The following is a 26,869-nucleotide window of genomic DNA, read 5'->3' as shown; positions in this document are numbered from 1 at the left end:
GCACTATGACCGGCATCTAGAATCATCCGGAGACGCTCCGAGGTAGCTAGTAGGGCAGACTCCGTACTGTGGCCTGCACGGAAGCCATTTTGGGAAGGGTCCAGGATTCCATGATTGTCCAGGTGTTTCGACAGAGACTCATTTACATGGGTTTCGGCAATTTTGGACATCCATGGGAGAAGGGAAATGGGCCGAAAGTTTTCTGGCTTGGTGGGGTCCAGGGTGGGTTTTTTAATTATCGGTGATACCCATGCTTGTTTCCAAGCGATGGGTACGAGTCCTGTGGCGAAGGAGATGTTGAGGATGTTCAGCATGGGGGATGAAAAGAAGTCCATTGAAGACATGAAATGGGAAGGGCTCATGGGATCCGCTGGAGAGCCAGACTCCACTTTCTTGCCTAGTTTGGTCAGGTCTGCAGCGGTGATGGCAGGGATTAGGGACAGAGGTAAGATGTTAGGGGTCGTGGTCATGGGAACTTCCTTGAGAGGAGCAGTCTGCGGAAAGGTTGCGTAAATTTTCTGAATTTTCTGAATTATAGTATTGTTGCACCAGTAAACTCAGGACCTACTTCTTGAAACCCACAAGTTATGGAATGTGGATGGGCTTAGGGGACCTTTCGCTTCTTAGCGTCCTTCCCAGCCCCCACACTGCCTGCAATCAATATAAATGCCTCTGCCACTTCTCTATTCCACCCCTGCGTCTCATCTTTGGTCTCCATTGATTTCATTTCTGCTGCCATCTCTCCTATGCTGTATTCAATGTCCTTGTCTTTGGCTTCCTCACCACCTCTTATGGTTCCTGCTGCCTCCTCTTCCTTCCCATTTCTCATCTCTTGCTTCCTTGTCTCTGTCGCTTAGTCTTCCACCAACTTCTGTGTGTCTCTCACTGCTCAGGTGTCCTATTTGTTCAGTGCAGGCTTTGACAAGTAAGGCTCTAACCCCCCACGCCCCTTTCCATCCAGATGTGAATAAAAAGCTAGGTAGGTTCCTTTCTGAGTATCTGCAAAACCCAGAGTTACTGGAGCCATCGTGCTGTATTGCCAAGGCAGCAATGTTCATTCACCTTTTCATGTGGGTTGGGAATCCAAAAGGTTGAAACAGTTTGGAAAGAAACTGTTCACCTCCCTTAGTTTGGGGTTGCGGTCTATCAACACCGCGTGCCTTTTGGACCATTACACCCACTCTTTGTGGGATATGGTGGCGGACGTGCTGCCCCAGTGTCTGGAGGAGGCCCAGACACGGCTCGCCCAGGCTCTTGCCGAGGGGCGGGATGCGGCACGTTAATCGATGCGATGTGGGCTTGACACAACGGACTCGCTAGGTAGGACAATTGCGACCACGGTGGCGATTCGTCGCCACGCCTGGCTGAGGTCCACGAATTTCTCCGGGGATGTCCAGAGCACCCTCATGGACATGCCTTTCGATGGCCGTCGCCTCTTTGGCGACAAAGCGGATAGTGCGCTGGAGCGCTTTAAGGACCCCGCGCCCGCAAATTTCCGCTTTTCGCCCCTTTCGTGGCCAAGGAAGGGGCGCCCCCTCTTGTCTGTCTAGCCACAGGCCGCAGAATCAGCCTCAACGCGGTCGCGGACATGGATTCTGCCAAGGCGGAGCGGGGGGACAGAGAGCCGGTCAGCCCACATCTACCCCAGCAGCATCTGCCTCAGAGCCTTCCTAGTCCGAGCTTTCAGGCCCATTCAACGACAGTGGGAGGCAGAGTTTGCCATCACCTGCTCCACTGGCGTACCATCACATCGGACAGGTGGGTGCTGCAATTCGTCCGAAGGGGCTACTCCCTCCCCTTCGAGGCGACCCCTCCAACCATGCCACCGCAGTACCACCGCATGTCGGGGGATCACTTGCAACTTCTGCAGGAGGAAGTTATGGCCCTCTTGGCCAAGGGGGCCATCGAGCGCGTTCCTGGCCAGGATGTAGGTCGGGGTTGGTATTCCCACTACTTTCTGGTTCCCAAGAAGGGCAAAGGGGGCCTACGCCCTATCTTGGACCTCAGGAGCGTCAACGCCTTCCTCCAGAAGGAGAAGTTCAAGATGCTCACCTTAGCTCAAGTTCTAGCTGCCCTAGACCCTGGAGACTGAATGGTAGTGTTGGACTTGCAGGACGCTTATTTCCACATCCCCATCCTGCCAGCCCACCGGTGTTACCTGCGGTTCACGGTAGGCTACGAGCACTTTCAGTTTACCGTGCTCCCCTTCTGCCTCACCAGTGCCCCTCCGGTGTTCACGAAAGTGATGGCGGTGGTCGCAGCTCATCTGCGCAGATTAGGGGTTCCAGTCTTCCCCTATCTCGACGACTGGTTGTTGAAGGCGGGCTCGCCCCAGGCAGTCGTCTCCCACCTCCAGACTACGGCCGACCTCCCGCATTTGCTGGGATTTTCCATCAACGTGGCGAAGTCGCATCTGAGTCCCTCCCAGAAGCTCCTTTTCATCGGAGCGGTTCTGGACTCGGCACAGTTCCTCGTCTATCCTCCGGAACAGCGGGTTCGGGATATTCAGGCTCTGATTCCGATCTTTCAGCCTTTATCCTGGGTTTCGGTCAGGTTGGTGCTGCGGCTACTCTGTCTGATGGCCTCCTGCATCCTGCTGGTACATCACGCCAGGTGGCGGATGCGGGCTCTGCAGAGGGACCTGAAGTTTCAGTGGGCCCAGCATCGGGGCAACCTGTCCGACCATGTCTTGATCTCAGAGGGCACTGCAAGACAGTTGCAGTGGTGGCTCACGGACCGCGATTGGGTCAGTGGCAGATCCCTCTCCCTACCCCAACCAGAGCATGTAGTAGTGACGGATGCATGTCTCCTGGGATAGGGGAGCCACATGGGAGAGGCGGAGATCAGAGGCCTCTGGTCTCCGGCGGAGTCCCGGCTCCATATCAACCTATTGGAGCTGCGGGCGATCCGACTTGCACTGAAGGCATTCCTTCCGTCTGTTCGGGGAAGTGTAGTGCAGGTGTTCACGGACAACACCACCGCCATGTGGTATTGCAACAAACAGGGCGGGGTGGGGTCGTGGACCCTTTGTCAGGAGGCTCTGCGCCTCTGGACATGGCTGGAACATCAGGGCATCAACCTGGTGGTTCAACACCTGGCGGGCTCTCTGAACGCCAGGGTGGACGAACTCAGCCGCCGGTGCATGATGGATCACGAATGGCGTCTGAACTCGGATGTGACGCAAGGACTCTTTCGGCAGTGGGGAGAGCCTTGGTTAGATCTATTCGCCACCGAAGAGAACGCACAATGTCATCAGTTCTGCGCGTTGGAATTTCCAAGGTGGCACTCACTCGGAGACGCTTTTCGTCGCGAGTGGAGTTACGGTCTGTTGTACGCCTTTCCGCCTATACCACTTCTGCCCAGAGTGCTGAAGAAGATCAGGCGCGACCGGGCCCAAGTCATCCTTGTGGCTCCGGATTGGGCACGAAGATACTGGTATCCGGAGCTACTCAGTCTATCACTCGATCCCCCGATTGGACTGCCTCTTCAGGAAAACCTTCTGCCGCAGTAGCAGGGGACGGTCCTCCCGAACCTGTCGAGCCTCCACCTCCATGCGTGGAGATTGAGCGGCGATAGTTGATGCCATTTGACTTGACTCCTGAAGTCTGTGATGTCATTCTGGCAGCCAGGCGTCCCTGCACTAAAACGGTATACGCCTGCAGGTGGAACAAATTTGTGGCATGGTGCACAGCAAAGGCTGTGTGTGGATCCCCTTTCCGCCCCTCTTTCTGAGGTTCTCCTCTTTCTTCTTTCCCTGGCCTAGCAGGGCTCTGTTCTGGGCACCCTCAAGGGATATTTTTCAGCTATTTCTGCTTTCATACGTCTTCCTGATCAGCCTTCTCTTTTCAAATCCCCTGTTGTTGCTCGATTCTTTAAAGGCATTACTCGTATGTTTCCTCCTGTCCCTTTCGTAATGCCTCAGTGGGATTAGAACCTGGTGTTAACCTATCTGATGTGCGCTCCCTTTCAGCCACTTCGTAATTGTCCTCTTCGTCTTCTGACTATTAAGACTGCTTTCCTGGTTGCCAACACCTCTGCTAGACGGGTGAGTGAGCTCCAGGCTCTATCTTCTAAGCCTCCTTTTCTTTCTGTCCATTCGGACAAGGTTGTTCTCAGGACTCGTCCTTCCTTTCTCCCTAAGGTGGTAACTGTTTTTCACATCGGCCAGTCTGTTACACTGCCCACCTTCTTTCCGCCTCGCCTCCGCATCCCTCGAAAGAGGAAGAGAGGCTCCACCGTCTGGACCCAAAACGAGTGCTGTCCTTCTATCTGGACCGCACGAAACAGTTCCGGGTGGACGACCAACTCTTTGTTGGCCACGTGGGCGCTAAGAAGGGGCGGGCAGTGCACAAGGGAACCATCTCTCGGTGGGTCGTTTTGTGCATTAAGGCCTGTTATTCCTTGGCTAAGAAGGATCCTCCTGTGGGAGAGCCCATTCCGCCCGGGCCACGGCGGCAACTACTGCCCTGGGACGGGGAGTTCCTCTGCAGGACATTTGTCAGGCAGCAACGTGGGCCTCGCTGCACACGTTTGCCAAGCATTACTGCCTGGACAGCCAAGTCCGGAGAGACGGCTTCTTTGGCCGTTCCGTTCTCCAGGACTTCCTGGTGTGATCTTGGTTCGCAGACCCACCACCGGGGTTGGTATTGCTGGGGTATCTATTTTAAGGTAAGGAATCTAACTAACGTGTTTCTTTCAGATGAACAAGTTACTTACCTTCGGTAACGATATATCTGTAAGAAACGTTAGTTAGTTAGATTCCTTACCGCCCCACCCATCCTCCCCGCTCTGCGAACTGATATCTAGGGTTAAGGTCATCCCTTTCAGGGCCCTAGATTCATGGCACCAGTGTCGGTCTCTTGCATGGCTCTGCGTTCCTGGCGCGGAAAGCTATGTACAAGAACTGACGTCAGCGCGCGAGGGCGTCGTCTAAGTACTCCGACGACGTCATCCCGGCGATCACGACCCCGACGACGGACGCGGAGCCGCAGACGACGCCTAGCGACACGCAAGGGTATTGCTGACGAAAAATCTTTCCGGATCCAGCCTGACGCCTGGGGATATTCTAAAGGAAGGACTCTAACTAATGTTTCTTACAGATATATTGTTACCGAAGGTAAGTAACTTGTTCTTTAACAGCATTGCTCAGCGATTTCAACTTTCACCGGTGACATTTACAGTAATCTGTCAGATGAGTGTGAACACTGGACTTGATGTCCGTGGATTGAGTACCATTAAATTTGAGAAGCATCTGTTATTTATAGCGATTAGTAATGACAGGTGGACGATATGAAGTGATAGATAAATAATGAAGTTGTATCGATGTCAATGTGTACATGGATTTTGTGTTTCCCTGAACGCCCTACATCAGTGATGTCTAACATATGTTCAAAAAAGCTCTATCCATGGACGATTTTCAGGATAGCCATGTTAGTTAATTATACATTAAATTTATCTAATTGCAGCTCATTGTGGATGTCCTGCAAATGGGGCGTAGATCGGGCACTGTTATTTGAAACTAATGCACTATAAAAGACTAAAGTCTATTTTCTTTGTGATTGCTTGCTTTATTTTCTAAAAGTGAGCCAAAATAGCTGCTAAAATAAGTAACCTTTGTGGCTCTTTTACTGTAGAGGGTGCCACAAGCTACAGTTTCACTTTGGCACAAACAAGTCCTGAAGGTGTTATGATGGCATTCTTTTGACGTTAGCTGATGCTCTTAAGGTGTCGCTCCATAAAAATTGACAGTAGGGAACAGGAAGTACCTAATGTCAAGGGATTTTTTAGGGAGTATTCTTGTTGATTTGTTTTCAAGTGCTTTGTCTCTTTTTTCATTTATAGAGCCATGTACAAAAAAATAAGAAAATACTTAAAGCTGCCAAAGACTTGCCCCCAGATACCCTTGTTATTGAATACAGAGGAATGTTCATGCTGAGAGAGCAGTTTGAGGCTAATGGCTATTTCTTTAAAAGGTATGTACTAATGTTAATACATGTACAGTTTGCATTTCATTATACTCACCACTTTTTAGGTCTTGGCTGCAGATAGCTTTTAAATATCTGCTGTCAACAGTACCAATAGTCAGAGTGGGCTTTGTTTCAGCACATTGCTTATCATTGGTTGGCCTTATTCTCAATCTCATTTTCGGGTTTCTTATTTTATGGCTTTCCTTACCTTGCTTGTATTTGTCCTTCCCCTGAAGCTTAGCTTTTTTTTTTTACCAGACCTTTTGGCTGGATGAGATGACTGACATTCAGGGAGTTACTTAGCTACTTTTATATTTTTCTTTTCTCCAGTATTTGGGTATCTGTCATAGATTCACATTTTTTTTTTTTACAGTTTTATATAGCTCGAACTTGACCCGAATCGGGTGCCAGAGCGCTTTACACAGCACCAGTTGCATTACAGGAGAGAACACATTCATTTTTGTTAGGCACGGGGAGATTAAGTGATTTGCCCAGGATCACAGGATGTTCAGCGTCATTGCCGAGACTCGAACTCGGTGCCCAGATTCGAGGTCGACCTCCGTAGCTGTTAGGCTAACTCCTCTGCTTTAATCATTCCCCGTCGTCGAAGTGGGAGTCCCACGGTACATTAAAAGCAGATAAGTAATGGCTTTAACATTAAAGTTAATAGAGACAAAACATTCACTCTAATATAACATCCTAGTCATTAGGCTAGTCCAAACCCCAACTAATCAGGCGTCAGCATCCTCTAGAACCCTCCCCACAGAGGCTCCAGGCTCAGATTTCCTACCACAAGTCATCTGAAGTGAGTCTCCCCGAGCTCTGCTCAGTACTTTATTTTTTGGCATACTAAACATTTTCTTCCTCAGAACAACATGTCTTCTTAAAAGAAGTCTCTTTTCAGGCATTGTGACTCTTTTGGGAAACTCAGACTTCAGTCGGATGATCCCCACAAGTAGTGTATCTATTGCCTTCACCCTGATCATCAGGTGAGCTATTGTAATATCTGCAGAACCTTCTCTCAAAACACTTTCAGAGAATTGGAGGGACGTCTTCTTCTGTGGCTACAGATGTTGAAAACTAAGTACAATCCTCTGTCTCATGAGGATAGGTATTCTTCCCTCAAAACTACTGCTTCATAAAGAAGGGCAAGTGAGGTAGAGTTGGTGTCTCCCAAGGCTGTTAAGGTGCTGAAGAAACATCACCACTCTTTAAAATCTGATGATCTGCCCTCATTAACGAAACCTTCCGTTGCTACGATAACGATGTCGACCTTCTCTTCACCTCAATCCAAGATGATTATGTCGCCGTCCACTTCTCCGTCGACCATAGTTTCGGTAAAGGTGAGACCTTCTACGTCGACAGCATTATCTATTAAATCGACGACGATGAAAAAAGGACTTTTATTAAAAGAATCGTTGATGGATCGTTCATCACCGCTGCAGCTGTCGGCGGCTCTAAAAACAAGAATCTCTTGCCAACGGTTGCCACTTAGACGGTTGCTACATTAACTGTAGCCTCGTCGACGGTAGCCTCGTCAACGGAGCCGATGCCTATGAACACGGACCTACGTCCACGATCTTCGTCAACATCAGAACTATCAATGGAAAAACTGTCGCTGAAAACTTTGCCGTCAATATCCTCATCTGTGGTTTATTTATCATCGTCGTCGTTGCTACTCCCGTCGACGATGTTGCCCGCAACTCATGCTATTGGGTCAGATTCTGCGTCAATGAAGAGGCAAATTGCCCAGGACACTTCCTCAATCTAAAACAAGAGATTCTCAAGAAGTGATTTTAACTATACACACCTCTCCTAGTAAGGTATCACCTGGTCCTCCAGAGGAAATATTTGATTATGAAGATGAAGATTCAGATCTTAAAGGCATATTTGGCGTGGCACACAGTCCTTCAGACCTTCGAATTAAGTGCCAGGAGAATGTTGATGATTATGTTTACTATCTTCAGGACCCCAGCCAGGATAGGCAAAGGGAACAAATAATTCAAATGCCTGTTTCCCTAGTATCAAATATACAGCACATAGTGGAAGATTACTGCAGCAGATTCCCTCGGAACCAGCTTCTTCAGTTCCTCAAACTCCTACAGCGCAACCTTCCTTGATAATAAGATCTCCACCTCTTTCTCCTCCACCACCTGTAGCAGCACATCCACAGTTTCAGGAGCATCATACTACTGATGACGAGAGAGAGGAGGGTGAGCTGGATGAGGTATTACCTACCGAATGGGACGACTATCAAATACAAACACCATCTCCTTCCACCCGGCCTCCGGTGGACTCCCCACCTGAAGATATAGGTGATTTTAATACCCTAATGGAAAGAGCGACAAAGAGATTTCAGCTCCCCTTGGTCACCAAACAAACTGATTGTTTCCTTTACGATTTTAAAGACCAGACTAAAAGACTGATTCGCTCAATCCCCATAGTGGATTTTATATGGGAGGAAGGCCTAAAGCTAATGAGAACACCAGCCTCAATTTCTGCTTTCTTGCCTAAGTTGGAGAAGAAGTATAAGGCGCCAAACCTGTCTACCTTATAGGGCAACCTAAGCCGGATTCGGTGATTTCTCAGGCTGCTCAACGTCATGCCAGAAATCCTGCTTCATTCTTGTCTGCTCCTCCTGATAGAGACAGAAGACGTCTTGAGACTCTTGGCAAAAAATTATTCACTCTGGCAGCAACTACTGTTAGAGTGGCCAACTCTCTTGCCATGCTGGGCAGATACGACTGCCAAATGTGGTCAGACATTTCCCTGTTTATAGAAATGTTGCCTGAGGACTTGAAGATAGAAGAAAGGATAATTCTTCAGGAGGGAGAGAGGATCTCAGCTGAGATTGACTACGCTGTAGATGTTTCGTCAACAGGTTCTAGACAATTGGCTAGGGCGGCGGTCCTAAGATGACCGGGTTGGTTAAGAGCTACTTCTTTCCGCCAAGAAGTACAGACAAAGATCATCAATATGCCTTACGACGGTGAATCCTTATTTGGCTATCCCATTGATAAAGCACTGTAATCAATTAAAAGGGATACAGATACTGCGAAGGCTCTTGGCACCCTACAGTTTAATAAGCAATCTTTTCGTGGAGCCAGAGGACGTGGCTCGTCTTCCTTTCGAGGAGGTTGCAATCAGTACAAGCAGTTCCAACCATACCAGGGGCAATCCCGATACTCATCAACACAACATCAGCAATTGTACAAACAACCTACTGCCACGTTCTACATGCCCCATAGAGGAAAGACAGCCTTCAGAGGAAGAGAGAACACCAAGAAACAGTGACAAACGACCAGTGCCAGCCACAATCCTCGCGAAATTGGTGGAAGGATTTCCTTTTTCCTCCACAAATGTTCTACAATAACAGACAGATGGGTTTGAGATATTGTTTCCAACTGTCACACTTTGGAATTTCAGAAAATCCCTCCAAACTGCCCGCACCAATGTCGTCCGCACTTTCATCTAACAGAATTGATATCTCAAATAAAAGTAATGTTGCGCAAAGGAGCGATTGAAGTGGTACCAACTGCACAGGGAGAAACAGGATTTTATTCAAGATCTTTCCTCATAAGAAAGAATGGCACCCGATCTTGGACCTTTATTGCCTCAAGAAATTCCTGAAAAAAACAAACATTTCATATGTTATCTCTTCAGGAGGAGATTTAAATAGTGAATCAAGATTACATGACTACTTTAGACCTTCAAGACGCTTATTTTCATATCCCCATTCTCCCTAAGCACAAGAAATTCTTACGCTTCAGAGTGGCTGGCAAGGACTGTCAGTTCTGGGTTCTCCCATTTGGTCTTCGTTCAGTTCCTCGAGTGTTTATCAAGGTCCTAGCACCGTTGCATCCCATCTAAGACAGGCAGGAATTAAAATCTTCCCTTACCTGGACGATTGAGATGCCTCTCACTTTTCCAGTCCTTGGGCCTGTCCATCAACGTTTCAAAGTCTCCGCTAATTCCCTCGAGGCTCAGAACGTTTCTAGCAGCAACCTTGGACACTCACCAGGCGAAGGTCTTTGCCTCGCAGAAAAGGCAAGAAAAGATTCGCAAACTGATAGCTCATTCCTCAGTACGAAAGTACAAATTGCTACTGGGGATGTTGTCCTTCTGCATTCCCCTCAGTCCCAACTGCTGCTTGCGGATGAGGCCCTTGCAAGAAGAACTAGACAGTCAGTGGTCGAGGATATTATAAGCATAACACCATAGATGAAGGAGGCGATTCAATGATGGACTCACATCCCAAAACTAACCACAGGCCAGTCGTTCTTAATAGATCCTCCAAAATGCATAATTACGGCCGATGCTTCCCTCGAGGGTTGGGGAGCACATCTGGAGGGGCTGACAGTCAAGGGCAAATGGGACAGCCAGCAGCGGTCCCTACACATCAAACTATTGGAACTAAAGGCTATCTTCCTGACCCTGAAATCCTTTCTTTCCAAAACCGCAGGAGCATCAGTCTTAATTCTGACAGACAATACGACCATTATGCACTATTTAAACAAGCAAGGAGGGACAAGATCAACTACTCTATCCCTGCAAGCCCAACAAATTTGGGATTGGGCAAATCAGCACCAAATAATATTAACAGCGGAACATGTTCCAGGAGTGGCCAATATCCTGGTGGGTTCCTTGCGCAGGTCAATATCTGCCAACCACGAGTTGGAACTCCACCAACCGACATTGGATCGTCGTTTTCTATCATGGTGCGAACCTCACTTAGACCTATTTGGGACCCGTCAGAACCGCAAATGTCTATTCTTCGCCAGCTGTCTACCCCAACAGGGATCGTGCGGAAAAGCGTTTTTGACAAATTAGTCAAAGATTTATGGTTACGCTTTTCCTCTGATTCCTTTAATTCCAAGGGTGCTCCAAAAGATGAAGAAGGAACCTTGCCAAATGATACTCATAGCCCCCAGGTGGCCTCGCCAGTTCTGGTTCACAGAGCTTATCTGGTCTATTGGAGTGCAGTCTGGTCTATTGGAGTGCAGACCCATTCTGTTACGTCCATTACCAAACTTGCGAATGACGAAACACAGACAAGTCTGCCATCCAGACGCAACATCTCTTTGATTGTCGGCTTGGCTACTGATTACTGAGATTGCCGATCTAGCCAGCTCTGCTGATTGTTGGGAGGTTCTTGCGAATGCTAGTGCTCCGTCCACTATCAAAACTTCTGCCATTGGTGTGCAAGTTCAGAGGTACATCCTATGCAGTCTCTGCCAGAACAGTTACTACCTTTCTTCCTACAGCTGGTTAAATGTGGTCTATCCCATTCTCCCATTAAGGTTTTCCATGCTGCAATATCCAGATTTCATCAGCATAATGGGTCACAGTCACTTTGGTCATCAAGAATTATGAAACAATTTCTAAAAGGCTTGCTTAGAATGTTCCCACCAATAAGGCGTCCACCTCCGCCTTGGCATCTCAACATTGTTTTGGCACAACTTATGCAGGGGCCATTTGAGCCCATTCATAGAGTAGACCTCAAATATATCACATGTAAAACGTCTCTTCTGCTGACTCTTACATCAGCTAGACGAGTATGCGACATACAAGCTTTCACTACTCGTCATCCTTTCCTTCAATTCACAAGAGACTCTGTTATACTTCGTACCAATCCTACCTTCATCCCCAAGGTCCCATCAAATTTTCACTTAAAATGAGCCAGTCATATTGAAAACTTTCTTCCCAAATCCGCAAACACCAGCGGAAAGATCTTTACACTCCTTGGATCTAAAGAGGTGTATAAAATTCTACTTGCAGAAGACAACCAGCATGCACAAAACTGATCAGTTGTTTGTGGCATACGGGAATATCAGGAGGGGATATCCTGTTACTAAACAAACTATAGTACGTTGGATCTCATCAGCTATACAGTTCTGCCATCAGCAAGCAGGCAAACCTCCATCTTCAACAGTAAAAGCTCACTCCACGAGGGCTGTTTCCTCTTCAACAGCCCTCTTTGCTCGTGCCTATACAACAGATTTACAGAGCAGCAACCTGGTTCAGCAGGCACACATTTACAAGACACTACTGTCTGAAAGCCACAAGCAATGCTGACACAGCTGTGGGACAAGCGATTTGTATTTGTGATGCATCTTAAGTACAGGATTATGTACGTTTTTTCTACTGCATGCCCTATATCAGCATACATTCCTATAATACTACTGCTATCTATTCAGATTCAAGCATGTGAATCTATGAAAGATACCCTAATACTGGAGAAGAAAATAAGTTACTTACCAGTAAACTGTGATTCTCCAGTATTGGTATCTTTCATAGATTCACATATGACCCACCCTCCTCGCCATAGAGGCTCCCCTGGTTATTTTTATACGCTTAGCTTCACTTGAGCTTGAAAATCTGAGAGCCTGGAGCCTCTGTGAAGAGGGTTCTAGAGGATGCTGACGCATGATTGGTTGGAGTTTGGACCATCCTAATGACTAGGACGAGATATTAAAGTGAATGTTTTTTCTCTATTAACTTTAATGTGAAAGTCATACCTTACTACTTTTAATGTCCCGTGGGACTCCCACTTCGACGATGGGGAATGATTCAAGCATGTGAATCTATGAAAGATACCAATACTGGAGAACCACAGTTTACAGGTAAGTAACTTATTTTCTTATCACTTCATGGGAGTGTGTTTTTTTGCTCTCTCCTTCATTCTGCTTCCCTCTCACAACCCGCCATATCTCTGCTCTCTCTCTCTTCCCCCCAGCTCGTTCGTTGCTTCTTTATTTTTTCCCTCTCAACTCACCTCCCTACGACCCTTTCATCTAGCACCGCCATTGCTCCCCTGCTCTCTCTGATCAATGTTAAATTGCTCCCTGTTGCTATCCATACCAGCAGAAGCAATGCTTTCCTTCGACAAGGAGTGGTGATGTGTGCCAAGCACCAGGCTTTGGAAGTTCAGATGAGAGAGCAGGACAGGCTTTAGAGTTTATGGGGGAACACACACCTGCTCCACAGGCACAAACTCCTTTATCAAAAGTGGCCACAGGCTGCCTGCCGAATGTTGAATCAGCTACCTCTTTCCCAAATGGGCCTGTATAAGCCTATCACCTTTTAGATTAGAAGAAAACATTGCACACAGCTAATATGACATCTGCCACACTATTGAAATGCAACATTTCCTAAAGTAAACGTGCAGACATTTTGCTTCACTGTCCTATAAACTGTTTTTATTTTTATACAAAAAATATTCTATGGACCAATTTAGAAGTTGATCTATGTATATTATATTTTGAAATGTGTATGTTAGACAGTTTTATCTGGTTGGGAATTATGAGCTCAAGAAGCAATAATCCATGACAGAAATATTTATATTCAGCTCTGGAAATGGAACAATTGAACCATATTTAGGATATATCGACAAGCCTGGATCTATGCTCTGGAAATGGAACAATTGAACCATATTTAGGATATATCGACAAGCCTGGATCTATTTAAAAAAAGCAGTTAATAAAATAGTGAAAAAATGCTTTGTGTCTCCAAAGACAAACAAGAACTGTGTAATAAACGCCATGCCTCGATGGTCATTAACTTCTATGACTCCAATCTATGGCAACCTCATTTTCGAGAACAGTTCATAGTCCATGTGAGAAGTTGGCCTGATGTATGATGTCACTAGTTCTAGTGTACACCTTATATCAGTCCAAATACCCTTATGGTGATTGGTTGTAAAGTCAACCTTATAGACCAGCTATCCTAGTGGTAGCATGGACAAGAGCAGTCTTAGGCTAAACTCTGAATGGCATGTGAAGCCAGCTGTGATACCATATATAATCCCTTGAATACCAAATGAAAGGACACCACAACAGATATATATATAAAATAAAGTGTATTTATTCTAGTCAAACCCTCAGCACTCTTTATGAGATTAGAGGTAAGTACAACACAGTCTTATTTAAGCATACATTAAGTCACACAGGTAAGTAATACAGTTAGGCCCTAGGGGCCACGCAAACCATATACTAAGTAAGTGGTATAAGAACCACTGTCACGGAAATAGAATAGGCCTAGGCCTAGGGAATCGCTGGGGCTACACTACACTAGCGTTAGTTAGGAAGTGGGAGGCCCACGGGATTCGTGTGCAGAGTGGAAACACTCACGCGTAATGCGTAAAAGTCAATAGCAATAGTACAGTTTAGAAAACGGTAGATTTAGGACACTTCCGGAGTAGCTAGGAAGTTGAGACTTGAAAACTAGACACTAGGATAGTCACTATCCTGATGAGCACCGGAGTACCCAAGTTACCTAGCCCACAGGCTGCGGGTGCATAGGGGTGAAGATGCGTCGTTTTCGTCGTCGACTCCTATGGATGCCTGAAGAAAGATGCTGACAGGCAGTCAGTGAAGAGTGTCCGGTGGATCCCAAGGCTGGGATCAAGAAGAGAGGAGACCTGCAAGCAGAAGGGACAGAGTCAAGGTCACTAGCCAGTGACCACGTGGAACCAGGAAGGAACCAGGCGATGTCGTGAAGATTGCAGGTGAAGGTGAAGCTTGTCGCTGCAGCCAGGAGGACCAGGAAGCGTCGAGGACGACCAGGACCAGGAGGCGAGCTGTCCCACGAAGGCTCTTGCTGTGGGCGGCGTCGAAGTTGGAGTAGGACTCACCAAGCCTTGGCAAGCGGAACCCACGAAGAACGGAGGACTTGCTTCTGGTGCAGACCAGGAAGGTCTGGGGTGCTTCTTCTTTGCAGAGAAGCGGGAGCCAGTCTGGAGGAGCCAAACCAGCGCAGAAGATTTCAGGGTGCGTCGTCACAAAGGCCACTAGCCGGCGGGCAAGCAACCGGACAGACGCGGCAAGCAGGAAAATGCAGAAGGGCCCCACGCAGGACTCGTGGAGTGTGGGGGGCTGATCTTCGGTGCAGATGGTGCTTGGGGTTGGGGCTTCTCAATCCCCGGTGCACAACTTCGAGGGTGCCTCAGAAGCTGCGCTTGAAGTTACTAGTCACATTTCCCAGGTAGCCGGTCCCACGCCGCTCGTCGCCTCCACGGATCTCAGCTTTGCTGTGGATGTGGATCAGGGTCGGAGAAGTCTGGAAGTCAAGGCTCTGGTCGGGCTCTGCAGTCGGTTCCTCGTAGAACGTGGGCAAAGCAAAGGGTAGTCTCTTGATGGTGCCTGTTTGCACAGGGTAGCCACTCCTTGGCCACAAGGGAGATTCTTCAGTCTTCTTCTTTCGTCGAATGTCGAAGGTCCAGAGTTTCTGTTCAAGTTTTCAGGTTCAGGATAATCTAAAGTCTTGAGGCCCAACTCCCACTCTTATACTAATCTGGGGGGCTGGGATACCTGCTAGGTCACGCCTTATGGGTGGGACCTGGGAGGGGGTGGTTACACCCACTTCCCTTTGTCCAGTTTCGCGCCAGAGCTGGGGCTGGAGTGCCCCAGCGCCGGTTTGAACTGGACTATGCAAGGAACACCTTGTGTGCCCCAGGCATGTCTCATTCCTTTCAGCCCACCCTGCCCCAATACACTAAAGGCTGTCTGGGGAGGTGCTAGCACCTCCCCAAGCAGGAAACCTATTGTCCAGGCCTCCCTGGCTGGGATCACTCCCAGCTGCAGGAGGTCAGACTTGTGTCGTGGCAGCAGCATCCATTTTGTGATGCTGAGGCTTTGGTCAGAGGCTAACAGTGAAGTATGATTTTAACATGTCTTTCCCTCTAGAAGGGGGGAATAATATCCTCATGTCCAGAAATGGCATGGGGGTATTATTCCACAGTGTTAGACACCTTACACGACATGTTTCGATAAAGCCAAACCATAGTTACCATAACCGTCTAAGATTATTAGGCACTTTAAGAGTATATGGTAGGCTATATCATAGAACAGCTATAAGGACTTGGTTCCGAAAGCTGCAGACAGGCTCAGCTCATGCTAGAGCACCATCTCACATGTTACCAAGCACTCTGCCTCCAGCATTGTTAAGGCCTGCCGTAGGAGTGACTGATAGGTACACATGTGTCTATATGTAAGTTAGGTATAGGAATACTACACCTAAGCAAGGGGGGATTACACGACCTTGCCCCAGCTGAGTGATCAGCCAGTTGTGTCAAAATGGAAGGCCAGACCAGGGGTGGCATAATACATGCTGCAGCCCCTGGTAGGCCTAGGGTACACCTATGCCCTGGGTACCTAGGGTACACTGTACAGGGGCCAATAAGGTGATCCTATCCAAATGGGTTATGCACCTAAAGTACATAGTATTCATTTAGATAGAGAACAGCAGGGCTGTGGGTCTGATTAGCAGGCCCACAGCCACATCTAAGTCGAAAACCAGTAAAGCAAAAGCAAAAAGTGGGGGTGAACATAGAAAGCAGACCCTACTCTCCTACACAACCCCCCCCCCCCCCCCCCCACCCCCAAACTTAGGGACATTAAACTAACCTTGACCAGTTGAGTCTTCATGTTCTAAGTGGAAATATCTGGAGAGTCCATCTGCATTGGCATGGTCAGTCCCAGGTCTATGTTCCACTGTGAAGTCCATCCCCTGTAGGGAAATGGACCACCTAAGAAGTTTGGGATTTTCACCCTTCATCTGATTTAGCCACAAGAGGGGCTTATGGTCTGTCTGAATCTTGAAGTGAGTGCCAAACAAGTATGGCCTCAGCTTCTTCAGGGCCCAAACCACAGCAAAGGCCTCCCTCTCAATAGCTGACCAACGTTTCTCTCTAGGGGCCAGCCTTCTACTTATAAAAGCAATGGGCTGGTCTTGACCATCTACATTCAGTTGTGAAAGAACAGCTCCCACACCTAACTCAGAAGCATCTGTCTGGACAATGAACTCTTTGGAGTAGTCTGGACTTTTCAGAATAGGTGCACTGCACATGGCCTGCTTCAGGTCATCAAATGCTTTTTGACAGCTTACTGTCCACTGAACTTTCTTTGGCATCTTCTTGGAGGTCAAGTCATTAAGTGGTGTCACTATGGACCCATAGTTCTTAACAAACTTTCTGTAGTACCCAGTCAGGCCCAAGAAAGCTCTGACCTGAGTCTGGGTAGTTGGAGGAGCCCAGTCCTTTATGGTCTGGATCTTGCTCTCCAGTGGTTGAACCTGACCCCCACCAACTAGGTGGCCCAGGTATACAACCTTGCTCTGCCCTATCTGGCACTTGGTGGCCTTGATAGTGAGGCCTGCCTTTTGCAGGGCCTCTAAAACATTCCTCAGGTGGACCAGGTGATCCTCCCAGGTGGAGCTAAAGACAGCAATATCATCAAGATAAGCTGCACAATAATCATCCAACCCAGTAAGGACTTGATTCACCAACCTTTGGAAAGTGGCAGGTGCATTCTTCAAACCAAAGGGCATTACCACAAATTGATAATGTCCTCCTGGGGTCGAGAAAGCAGTTTTGGCCTTTGCACTCTCAGCTAGTCTGATTTGCCAGTAGCCTGCTGTCAGGTCAAATGTGCTCAAAAACTTAGCAGCTGCCAGTCTGTCAATGAGCTCATCTGCCCTAGGTATTGGGTGGGCATCTGTCCTAGTGACAGCATTGAGACCTCTGTAATCCACGCAAAACCTCATCTCTCTCTTACCATCTTGGGTGTGAGGTTTTGGCACAAGAACTACAGGACTAGCCCAAGGGCTCTCTGAAGGTTCAATGACTCCCAGCTCCAACATCTTTTGTACCTCAACTTTTATGCAGTCCCTGACATGGTCAGGTTGCCTGTAGATTTTACTCTTCACAGGCAGACTGTCACCAGTGTCCACCTCATGGGTGCACCAGTTTGTTTGACTTGGGGTCAGAGAGAACATATGTCTGTAGGATTGCAGAACTTGTCTGCAGTCCTGTTGCTGATTGACAGTGAGGCTGTCAGAAAAGACCACACCATCAACTGAGCCATCATCAGGGTTCTGAGTCAACAGGTCTGGGAGAGGGTCACTCTCTTCCTCCTGCCCCTCATCTGTAGCCATGAGTAGCCCCATGTCTGCCCTGTCAACATATGCCTTCAATCTGTTGACATGAAGCACCCTGTGGGGGCTTCTGGGAGTCCCAAGGTCCACCAAGTAGGTGACTTCTCCCTTTTTCTCAACAATGGTGTGGGGTCCAGACCATTTGTCTTGGAGTGCTGCTGGGGCCACTGGCTCCAACACCCACACCTTCTGTCCTGGCTGGTAAACAGTCAGCACAGCCTTTTGGTCATGCCAAGCTTTTTGGAGTTCTTGGCTTGCCTCAAGGTTTTTAGAAGCCTTCTTCATATACTCTGCCATCCTGGAGCGGAGACCAAGTACATAATCCACTATGTCTAGTTTGGGTTGTCTGAGAGGTCTCTCCCATCCTTCCTTCACCAAACACAGGGGTCCTCTTACAGGATGCCCAAACAAAAGCTCAAAAGGGCTGTAGCCAACCCCCTTTTGTGGGACCTCTCTGTAAGCAAACAGAAGGCAGGGTAAAAGGATGTCCCATCTTCGCCTAAGCTTGTCTGGTAATCCTTTTATCATTCCCTTTAGGGTCTTGTTGAATCTCTCAACAAGCCCATTGCACTGTGGGTGATAGGGTGTGGTGAACTTGTAGTTAACACCACACTACTTCCACATTGCAGTCAAGTATCCTGACATGAAGTTGGCACCTCTGTCAGAAATGACCTCCTTTGGAAAGCCCACTCTGGAGAATACTCCAAGCAGGGCCCTTGCCACAACAGGAGCTGTTGTGGTCCTCAGGGGAATTGCTTTTGGGTACCTGGTGGCATGGTCCACTATCACCAGTATGAATCTGTGCCCAGATGCTGTTTGTGGGTCCATTGGTCCTACAATATCTATGCCCACTCTTTCAAAGGGGACCCCCACCACAGGTAGTGGTATGAGGGGGGCCTTTGTGGTGCCACCTGATTTGCCACTGGCTTGGCAGGTGACACAGGAGCGACAAAACTCCTTAGTATCTTCTGACATATGGGGCCAGTGAAAGTGAGGGACAAGCCTGTCCCAAGTCTTGTTCTGGCCTAAATGTCCTGCAAGGGGAATATCATGGGCCAAGGTAAGAAGGAAGCCTCTGAACTTCAGTGGTATGACCAACCTCCTGGATGCACCAGGCTTGGGGTCTCTAGCCTCTGAATACAGTAGCCCTTCATCCCAATACACTCTGGGTACCTTGAGCATTCCCTGCAGCCTCAGCAGCAGCCAGCTGTCTGAGGGGTTCAAGAGAGGGGCAGTCTAATTGAGCCTGCCTCAGATCTGCCCTTGAAGGTCCCCCTGTCCCAAGAAACTCAACCTGATCAGGTTCAAGTTCTTCTAGGACAGTTCCTTCAGGGCTCTCAGAATCATCCTCCTGGGAGGGCTGATCCACCACCTGGGGGCAGGGGGGAAGGCACAGCCTTAACCCTACTGCTCTTTCTCTTGGGTTGTGACTGGTCCATAGTTTCAGGATCCATCACTTGTTCAGTGGTGCACTTTTTGGCCTGTGACCTGGTCACAGCAAGGACATGTGCATCTATCCCCAGCATTTCTGCATGCGTCCTATACTCCACTTCAGACCAAACTGAAGTTTCAAGATCATTGCCCAGTAAACACTCTACAGGAAGGTCTGAACTAACAACAACTTTCTTGAGGCCAGTTACCCCTCCCCAGGAGAAGTTAACAATAGCCACACTATGGGAGGTAGTGGCATTGCTAGCGTTGGTCACTAGGTAATTCTCACCTAGTATGATCTGTCCAGGGTCCACAAAAGCAGGTGTCACCATTGTGACACTAGCCCCAGTGTCCCTGTAGGCCTGAGCCATTCTTTGGTTGATAAAAGGAGTCTGTCTGTACTTGCCCAGGTTACTGGGGCCTACAGTAGAGGACAAAGCTAAGTCCCCATCACAGATCAGAACAGCCTGAGTATGTACTCTGACTAGGCCAGAATCCTCCTCAGTTCCCAGGGTTAACCCTACTACACCCTTTTGCTGGGAACCACCACTTACAGCTGAACTAGGGGGTACAGTTGCCTTAGGGGCAATGGTGGCTGGGGGCTTATCCTTTTTGGTGCACTCACTAAACCAATGTGAGTTGGACTTACAATAGTTGCACCATGGTTTCTTTTGGCCATCTTTCTTTTTATCCTTTTTGGGACCACCCTCCCCCTGAGCCTTTTGGGGGCCTGGTGAAGACTTCTGGTCTTTTTGTTTCTGATCATTACCCTTCTGGTCTGCCTTTTTCTGATCACCGCCCTGGTTCTGGTTTTTCTGCTTAACTCTAGTCCTGACCCATCTATCTGCCTTCTTTCCCAATTCTTGGGGAGAAGTCAGATCAGAATCAATCAGGTGTTGATGCAATAGCTGGTTTTGACAGTTGTTAAGTATTTGTTCTCTCATGATCAAATTATACAATCCTGTATAGTCCTTAACCTTACTTCCCATTAGCCAGCCTTCCAGAGCCTTAGTGGCACAATCTACAAAGTCAGTCCAGTCCTGAGTCTGTGTCTTCTGGGTATCCCTGAACAACAACCTGTATTGTTCAGTGGTTAGGCCAAACCAATCAATCAGAGCACTCTTCAGGACAGTGTAATTATCTGCATCCTCATCACTAACTGTGAGGAGCTTGTCTCTACCTTTCTCAGAGAAGGAGAGCCACAAGATAGCTGCCCACTGACTTTGGGGTACCTGCTGTACTTTGCAAGCTCTCTCCAAAGCAGTTATCCATTTGTGGATGTCATCCCCACACTTGTAGGGAGGGACAATCTTGCTCAGGTTTCTATTATCATAGTGCCTGTCTCTATCCTTAGGGATATTGCTGCCACCAGTGGGTTCTGACCCACTTAACTTTTGCTCTCTAGCCAGAGCAAGCTTCTCCTTGGCAAGGGCAAGTTCTTCCCTCTGAATCCTCAGATTAGCTTCCCTCATTCTGGCTTCATGTTCCTTTCTCTCAGGGGAAGTCATTCCCCTGTGAGAGGAAACACTAGAGATGCTAGAGACATGGGAGTGGATGGCTTCCCTTGAAGGGGATCTGTCCATCCTGTTTCTCTGGTTAAGCCCACTTGGGGGTCTGTATGGGGGGACCCCATGCAAACTCCCATGTAAACTTAGGTTAGCCTGGCTAAGTCTTCCTACTTGGCCCTGGCTGTCTACCTCTCCATCTGAAGCCCCATCTGACTCCTCTGTGGTGGGTAGACCCTCCTCTGTACCTAGGGTACCTGCCTGAGAGGCCCTAAGAGCATCATACTCCTCTAGGAGTTGTCTTAACTGAAGGAGGGTAGGGTTTGCACCCTGTTTTATTCCTCTGGAGGTACACAATTGTCTCATCTCCTGGAATGTTAAGGTATCATATCTAGAGGGGGTCTTCTGCAGACCTGACCCTCCTGAGAGAGCATCTACTTGATCTCCTCTCAGAGACATGATCTAGTGAGGGTGTGGTGTATGCACCCACCTACACTAGTTGTTTCTACTAAACCTCTCTAGTAGTTGTAGTCAGGGTGTGTTACTCCCTTCAACCTACAACTACTAAGTCCAGTAGGACTTAAGTATTATAATCTATGTTGTATGTACCTAGACAATATCTGTGTGATCTTTCAATTTAGTATCTCAAGATTACAACAGCAAGCTCAGATCCCAACCGCTGCTCACCAATGTGAGAAGTTGGCCTGATGTATGATGTCACTAGTTCTAGTGTACACCTTATATCAGTCCAAATACCCTTATGGTGATTGGTTGTAAAGTCAACCTTATAGACCAGCTATCCTAGTGGTAGCATGGACAAGAGCAGTCTTAGGCTAAACTCTGAATGGCATGTGAAGCCAGCTGTGATACCATATATAATCCCTTGAATACCAAATGAAAGGACACCACAACAGATATATATATAAAATAAAGTGTATTTATTCTAGTCAAACCCTCAGCACTCTTTATGAGATTAGAGGTAAGTACAACACAGTCTTATTTAAGCATACATTAAGTCACACAGGTAAGTAATACAGTTAGGCCCTAGGGGCCACGCAAACCATATACTAAGTAAGTGGTATAAGGACCACTGTCACGGAAATAGAATAGGCCTAGGCCTAGGGAATCGCTGGGGCTACACTACACTAGCGTTAGTTAGGAAGTGGGAGGCCCACGGGATTCGTGTGCAGAGTGGAAACACTCACGCGTAATGCGTAAAAGTCACTAGCAATAGTACAGTTTAGAAAACGATAGATTTAGGACACTTCCGGAGTAACTAGGAAGTCGAGACTGGAAAACTAGACACTAGGATAGTCACTATCCTGATGAGCACCGGAGTACCCAAGTTACCTAGCCCACAGGCTGCGGGTGCATAGGGGTGAAGATGCGTCGGTTTTCGTCGTCGACTCCTATGGATGCCTGAAGAAAGATGCTGACAGGCAGTCAGTGAAGAGTGTCCGGTGGATCCCAAGGCTGGGATCAAGAAGAGAGGAGACCTGCAAGCAGAAGGGACAGAGTCAAGGTCACTAGCCAGTGACCACGTGGAACCAGGAAGGAACCAGGCGATGTCGTGAAGATTGCAGGTGAAGGTGAAGCTTGTCGCTGCAGCCAGGAGGACCAGGAAGCGTCGAGGACGACCAGGACCAGGAGGCGAGCTGTCCCACGAAGGCTCTTGCTGTCGGCGGCGTCGAAGTTGGACTAGGACTCACCAAGCCTTGGCAAGCGGAACCCACGAAGAACGGAGGACTTGCTTCTGGTGCAGACCAGGAAGGTCTGGGGTGCTTCTTCTTTGCAGAGAAGCGGGAGCCAGTCTGGAGGAGCCAAACCAGCGCAGAAGATTTCAGGGTGCGTCGTCACAAAGGCCACTAGCCGGCGGGCAAGCAACCGGACAGACGCGGCAAGCAGGAAAATGCAGAAGGGCCCCACGCAGGACTCGTGGAGTGTGGGGGGCTGATCTTCGGTGCAGATGGTGCTTGGGGTTGGGGCTTCTCAATCCCCGGTGCACAACTTCGAGGGTGCCTCAGAAGCTGCGCTTGAAGTTACTAGCCACTTTTCCCAGGTAGCCGGTCCCACGTCGCTCGTCGCCTCCACGGATCTCAGCTTTGCTGTGGATGTGGATCAGGGTCGGAGAAGTCTGGAAGTCAAGGCTCTGGTCGGGCTCTGCAGTCGGTTCCTCGTAGAACGTGGGCAAAGCAAAGGGTAGTCTCTTGATGGTGCCTGTTTGCACAGGGTAGCCACTCCTTGGCCACAAGGGAGATTCTTCAGTCTTCTTCTTTCGTCGAATGTCGAAGGTCCAGAGTTTCTGTTCAAGTTTGCAGGTTCAGGATAATCTAAAGTCTTGAGGCCCAACTCCCACTCTTATACTAATCTGGGGGGCTGGGATACCTGCTAGGTCACGCCTTATGGGTGGGACCTGGGAGGGGGTGGTTACACCCACTTCCCTTTGTCCAGTTTCGCGCCAGAGCTGGGGCTGGAGTGCCCCAGCGCCGGTTTGAACTGGACTATGCAAGGAACACCTTGTGTGCCCCAGGCATGTCTCATTCCTTTCAGCCCACCCTGCCCCAATACACTAAAGGCTGTCTGGGGAGGTGCTAGCACCTCCCCAAGCAGGAAACCTATTGTCCAGGCCTCCCTGGCTGGGATCACTCCCAGCTGCAGGAGGTCAGACTTGTGTCGTGGCAGCAGCATCCATTTTGTGATGCTGAGGCTTTGGTCAGAGGCTAACAGTGAAGTATGATTTTAACATGTCTTTCCCTCTAGAAGGGGGGAATAATATCCTCATGTCCAGAAATGGCATGGGGGTATTATTCCACAGTGTTAGACACCTTACACAACATGTTTTGATAAAGCCAAACCATAGTTACCATAACCGTTTAAGATTATAAGGCACTTTAAGAGTATATGGTAGGCTATATCATAGAACAGCTATAAGGACTTGGTTCCGAAAGCTGCAGACAGGCTCAGCTCATGCTAGAGCACCATCTCACATGTTACCAAGCACTCTGCCTCCAGGATTGTTAAGGCCTGCCATAGGAGTGACTGATAGGTACACATGTGTCTATATGTAAGTTAGGTATAGGAATACTACACCTAAGCAAGGGGTGATTACACGACCTTGCCCCAGCTGAGTGATCAGCCAGTTGTGTCAAAATGGAAGGCCAGGCCAGGGGTGGCATAATACATGCTGCAGCCCCTGGTAGGCCTAGGGTACACCTATGCCCTGGGTACCTAGGGTACACTGTACAGGGGCCAATAAGGTGATCCTATCCAAATGGGTTATGCACCTAAAGTTCATAGTATTAATTTAGAGAGAGAACAGCAGGGCTGTGGGTCTGATTAGCAGGCCCACAGCCACATCTAAGTCGAAAACCAGTAAAGCAAAAGCAAAAAGTGGGGGTGAACATAGAAAGCAGACCCTACTCTCCTACAGTCCACCTTATAATCAAGCTCATGAGTAGTTTAACACCATTATGTATGACGATCTGGGGTAGTACAGAATGCAGGCTGTGTATTTACAACCATAAGACTATATTACACATATTTTGTGTTTTTTCCTGCACCTATTGCAATATATTTATTTGTTCACTGCCTGAAAGTTAGAATTTATCTGCAAGCTGTTGGTAATCCAGTGCTTAAATGGCTCACATCCATCATTGAATTTCGTTAGTAAAATTCATGGAATAAACCAGCCAGAAACTGCAAGCAAAAGACTGACTTTAATGCGCAGTATTGAAGGATTTTATTAAGTTAATACCACATCATGATCCGTCATGCAAGTAACATCTATAGGCCTACCCTACTAACCATCTTGTATCCAGATTTTATTACAAGCCTGGAAGCTCATATTATGCTGTCTATTTTCTTACTGTATAATACTCGCCGTCTTTGTCTGCAATTTTGCGAACCTAGTGAAGCCTGAGTACACTTTTTGTTAGGTAGGGAACAACTATCTTTTACCTACTGTTGGAAACTACTATGGACATTGGAAAGTGCATTCTTTTTCCCTGTCTAAACAGTGCCTAAATAATAATTTTTTGCATTTTGTTATTTGTTGTTTTTGACCTGTATTGATTGTTTGTTAGACGCAATAGCTTTTAATTTGTATTATATTGAAATAAAATGCCATCTTTATTTTCAACAAAGGTTTTTAATTATAAAGGATTTTATTAATCATGCAATAAATGATTTGATTTGAAATTTTGGTCAATTGCAAATCCTATTGCTCTGATTATCATCTCTCTCTGGCTGACTTTACAATGTTACTGCATTGAAGTGGACTATGTCATGTTCACAGATCAGAACCATGCTTACCTTTAGTGTTGCAATATTGGTTTCATGTACTTCAGAACTCTGCACTATTGCCCATACTCTGTCAAGCTAGTCTGATTTTGTTGCTTTGCTTTTTGCATACTTTCTGCATAGATGTTTTTATTAGTATGAATTGACTTCCAGATTGTTGTTAAGCTGAAGCTTCAAGATCTGACCAGGAAGAAAACTGCTGTAAAATGAATTAGTGGCTCATAATAATGGGCTTAAACTTCGGAAACTGACTGCTCATGGATATTTAGCTATTCAAATTGAGAACCTACTCTGTTAGATAGAACGCTTTCTTTGGTCCTGCAAGTAGATAACATTGTCAAAGAGGGTTACCTCCACTTGAGTTATAAAAAGGAATTTTCACTTAGTACGTGTTGCCAATGTACCATGCACCTTTGACCCTGGTGATGTGTAGACTGAGTTTACCAGATCAATCATAAGCAGAAGCGGCAGAATGAAACTACATGTTTTCTTGTGCCGACCTCGGCCCGGAGGCGGATGTGGAACCAAAGCCTTTTCCTTCGTTTGAGTTGGATTTCAGGGCACACGGGGTGTTCGGTACTCACGGGACCTTGACCCTGCGGTATGTCCTCTTCCATCTCGGAGTCCGATTCAGGAATCGATAAGGGCTTCTCATCATGTTCCTCTGCGGCCCCTTGTGCATCGAATTCTTGCTCGGATCCTTCACCGAAGATATCTGAAAACAGACAATTAGTTATAGATTCCTTACCTTAGAATTATGCCCAGGCGTCAGATTGGATCCGGAGACTTTTTCATCAGCAGTACCCCTGCGCGTCGGAAGGTGGCGTTGGTCGGCTACGCGTTTGTTGTTAGCGTCGTGGCCGCTGGAATGATGTTGCGGTAGCTACTTAGACGCCGCCCTCGCGCGCTGACGTCAGGGATGCCCAGTTTCAAGGCTTGTGTTTCCTGCCGATGGTTGATGTCGGTGACGGATCCGTACCGCATGTGCCTGTTCTGTCTGAAACCCGACCATGACTGCTGGACCATGAATCCGAAGTCTTTGCGGGAGCGGTCCCTAAAGCTTCTCGGGGCCCAGCAGTCCACTCCGCTCGAGGTCCCAGTCACTTGGGAGGTTGAGGGACTGGTCGCGGTGCCACCACCACCAGTCTTCTTCAAAGTATTTGCACTCCTCAGGTAAGTCGAAGCACAAGCAGAAGTCGAAGAAGCATCGTCGCTCTTCGATTTCTCCCCATCCGTCGCCCGACACAACGAGGGAGGCAGGTGGTGCACCTCAGGGTCCCCTTGGATCCAGGCCTGGAGCCGAACTGGCGCTGGTCGACCTGACCACACCTTCCCCGGCGCCGATTCCACCAGCACCACGTCTGCGACCGACGCCGGTTGTGTCCCCAGTCGGCGTCGACCCCGGCCTCCACCCCGACGTGGACACGGAGCCGGACCAATGTCGACCGACGCCGGTTCTGGTGTTGACGGGTACTTTTGTGCCCTTGTTCCACCCTAGTTCTTTTAGGCCAGATTGGCAACCAGAGGAGGGTGAGGAGTACTCAGAGACTCTTTAACTGAACAGTTAGAATATGATCCGGACTGATGAGAGGAGTTGGGGGATGCCAGTGGACTGGATACTTCCCTAGACCTTGGCATGTTGTCTCCTCCTACCGTGGCTACGGAGGAGGGAGGGTCTTGCGCAGTGCTGTTGCGTATGGCAGCCGATGCTTTCAACCTCGAGCTACCTACGGTGGC

At 48.1% G+C, this 26,869-nt stretch overlaps 1 protein-coding gene across 4 annotated transcripts in view; it reads left to right on the top strand.

The window, feature by feature from the left end:
* KMT2E (lysine methyltransferase 2E (inactive)) overlaps window positions 1-26,869 on the top strand; it is a 2,077,373-nt gene that overhangs the window by 895,313 nt on the left and 1,155,191 nt on the right. For all 4 annotated transcript variants that reach the window (XM_085654164.1, XM_085654162.1, XM_085654163.1 and 1 more), the window contains exon 11: window positions 5,842-5,972. In XM_085654164.1, coding sequence (XP_085510290.1) covers window positions 5,842-5,972 — 131 coding nt within the window. The remainder of the gene's footprint in view (window positions 1-5,841; window positions 5,973-26,869) is intronic.

Source organism: Triturus cristatus, chromosome 4_1, assembly GCF_964204655.1.
Source record: "Triturus cristatus chromosome 4_1, aTriCri1.1, whole genome shotgun sequence".
Taxonomy (NCBI): domain Eukaryota; kingdom Metazoa; phylum Chordata; class Amphibia; order Caudata; family Salamandridae; genus Triturus; species Triturus cristatus.
The sequence above is the reverse complement of the archived record's forward strand: the minus strand, read 5'-3'. Positions and strand labels throughout refer to the sequence as shown.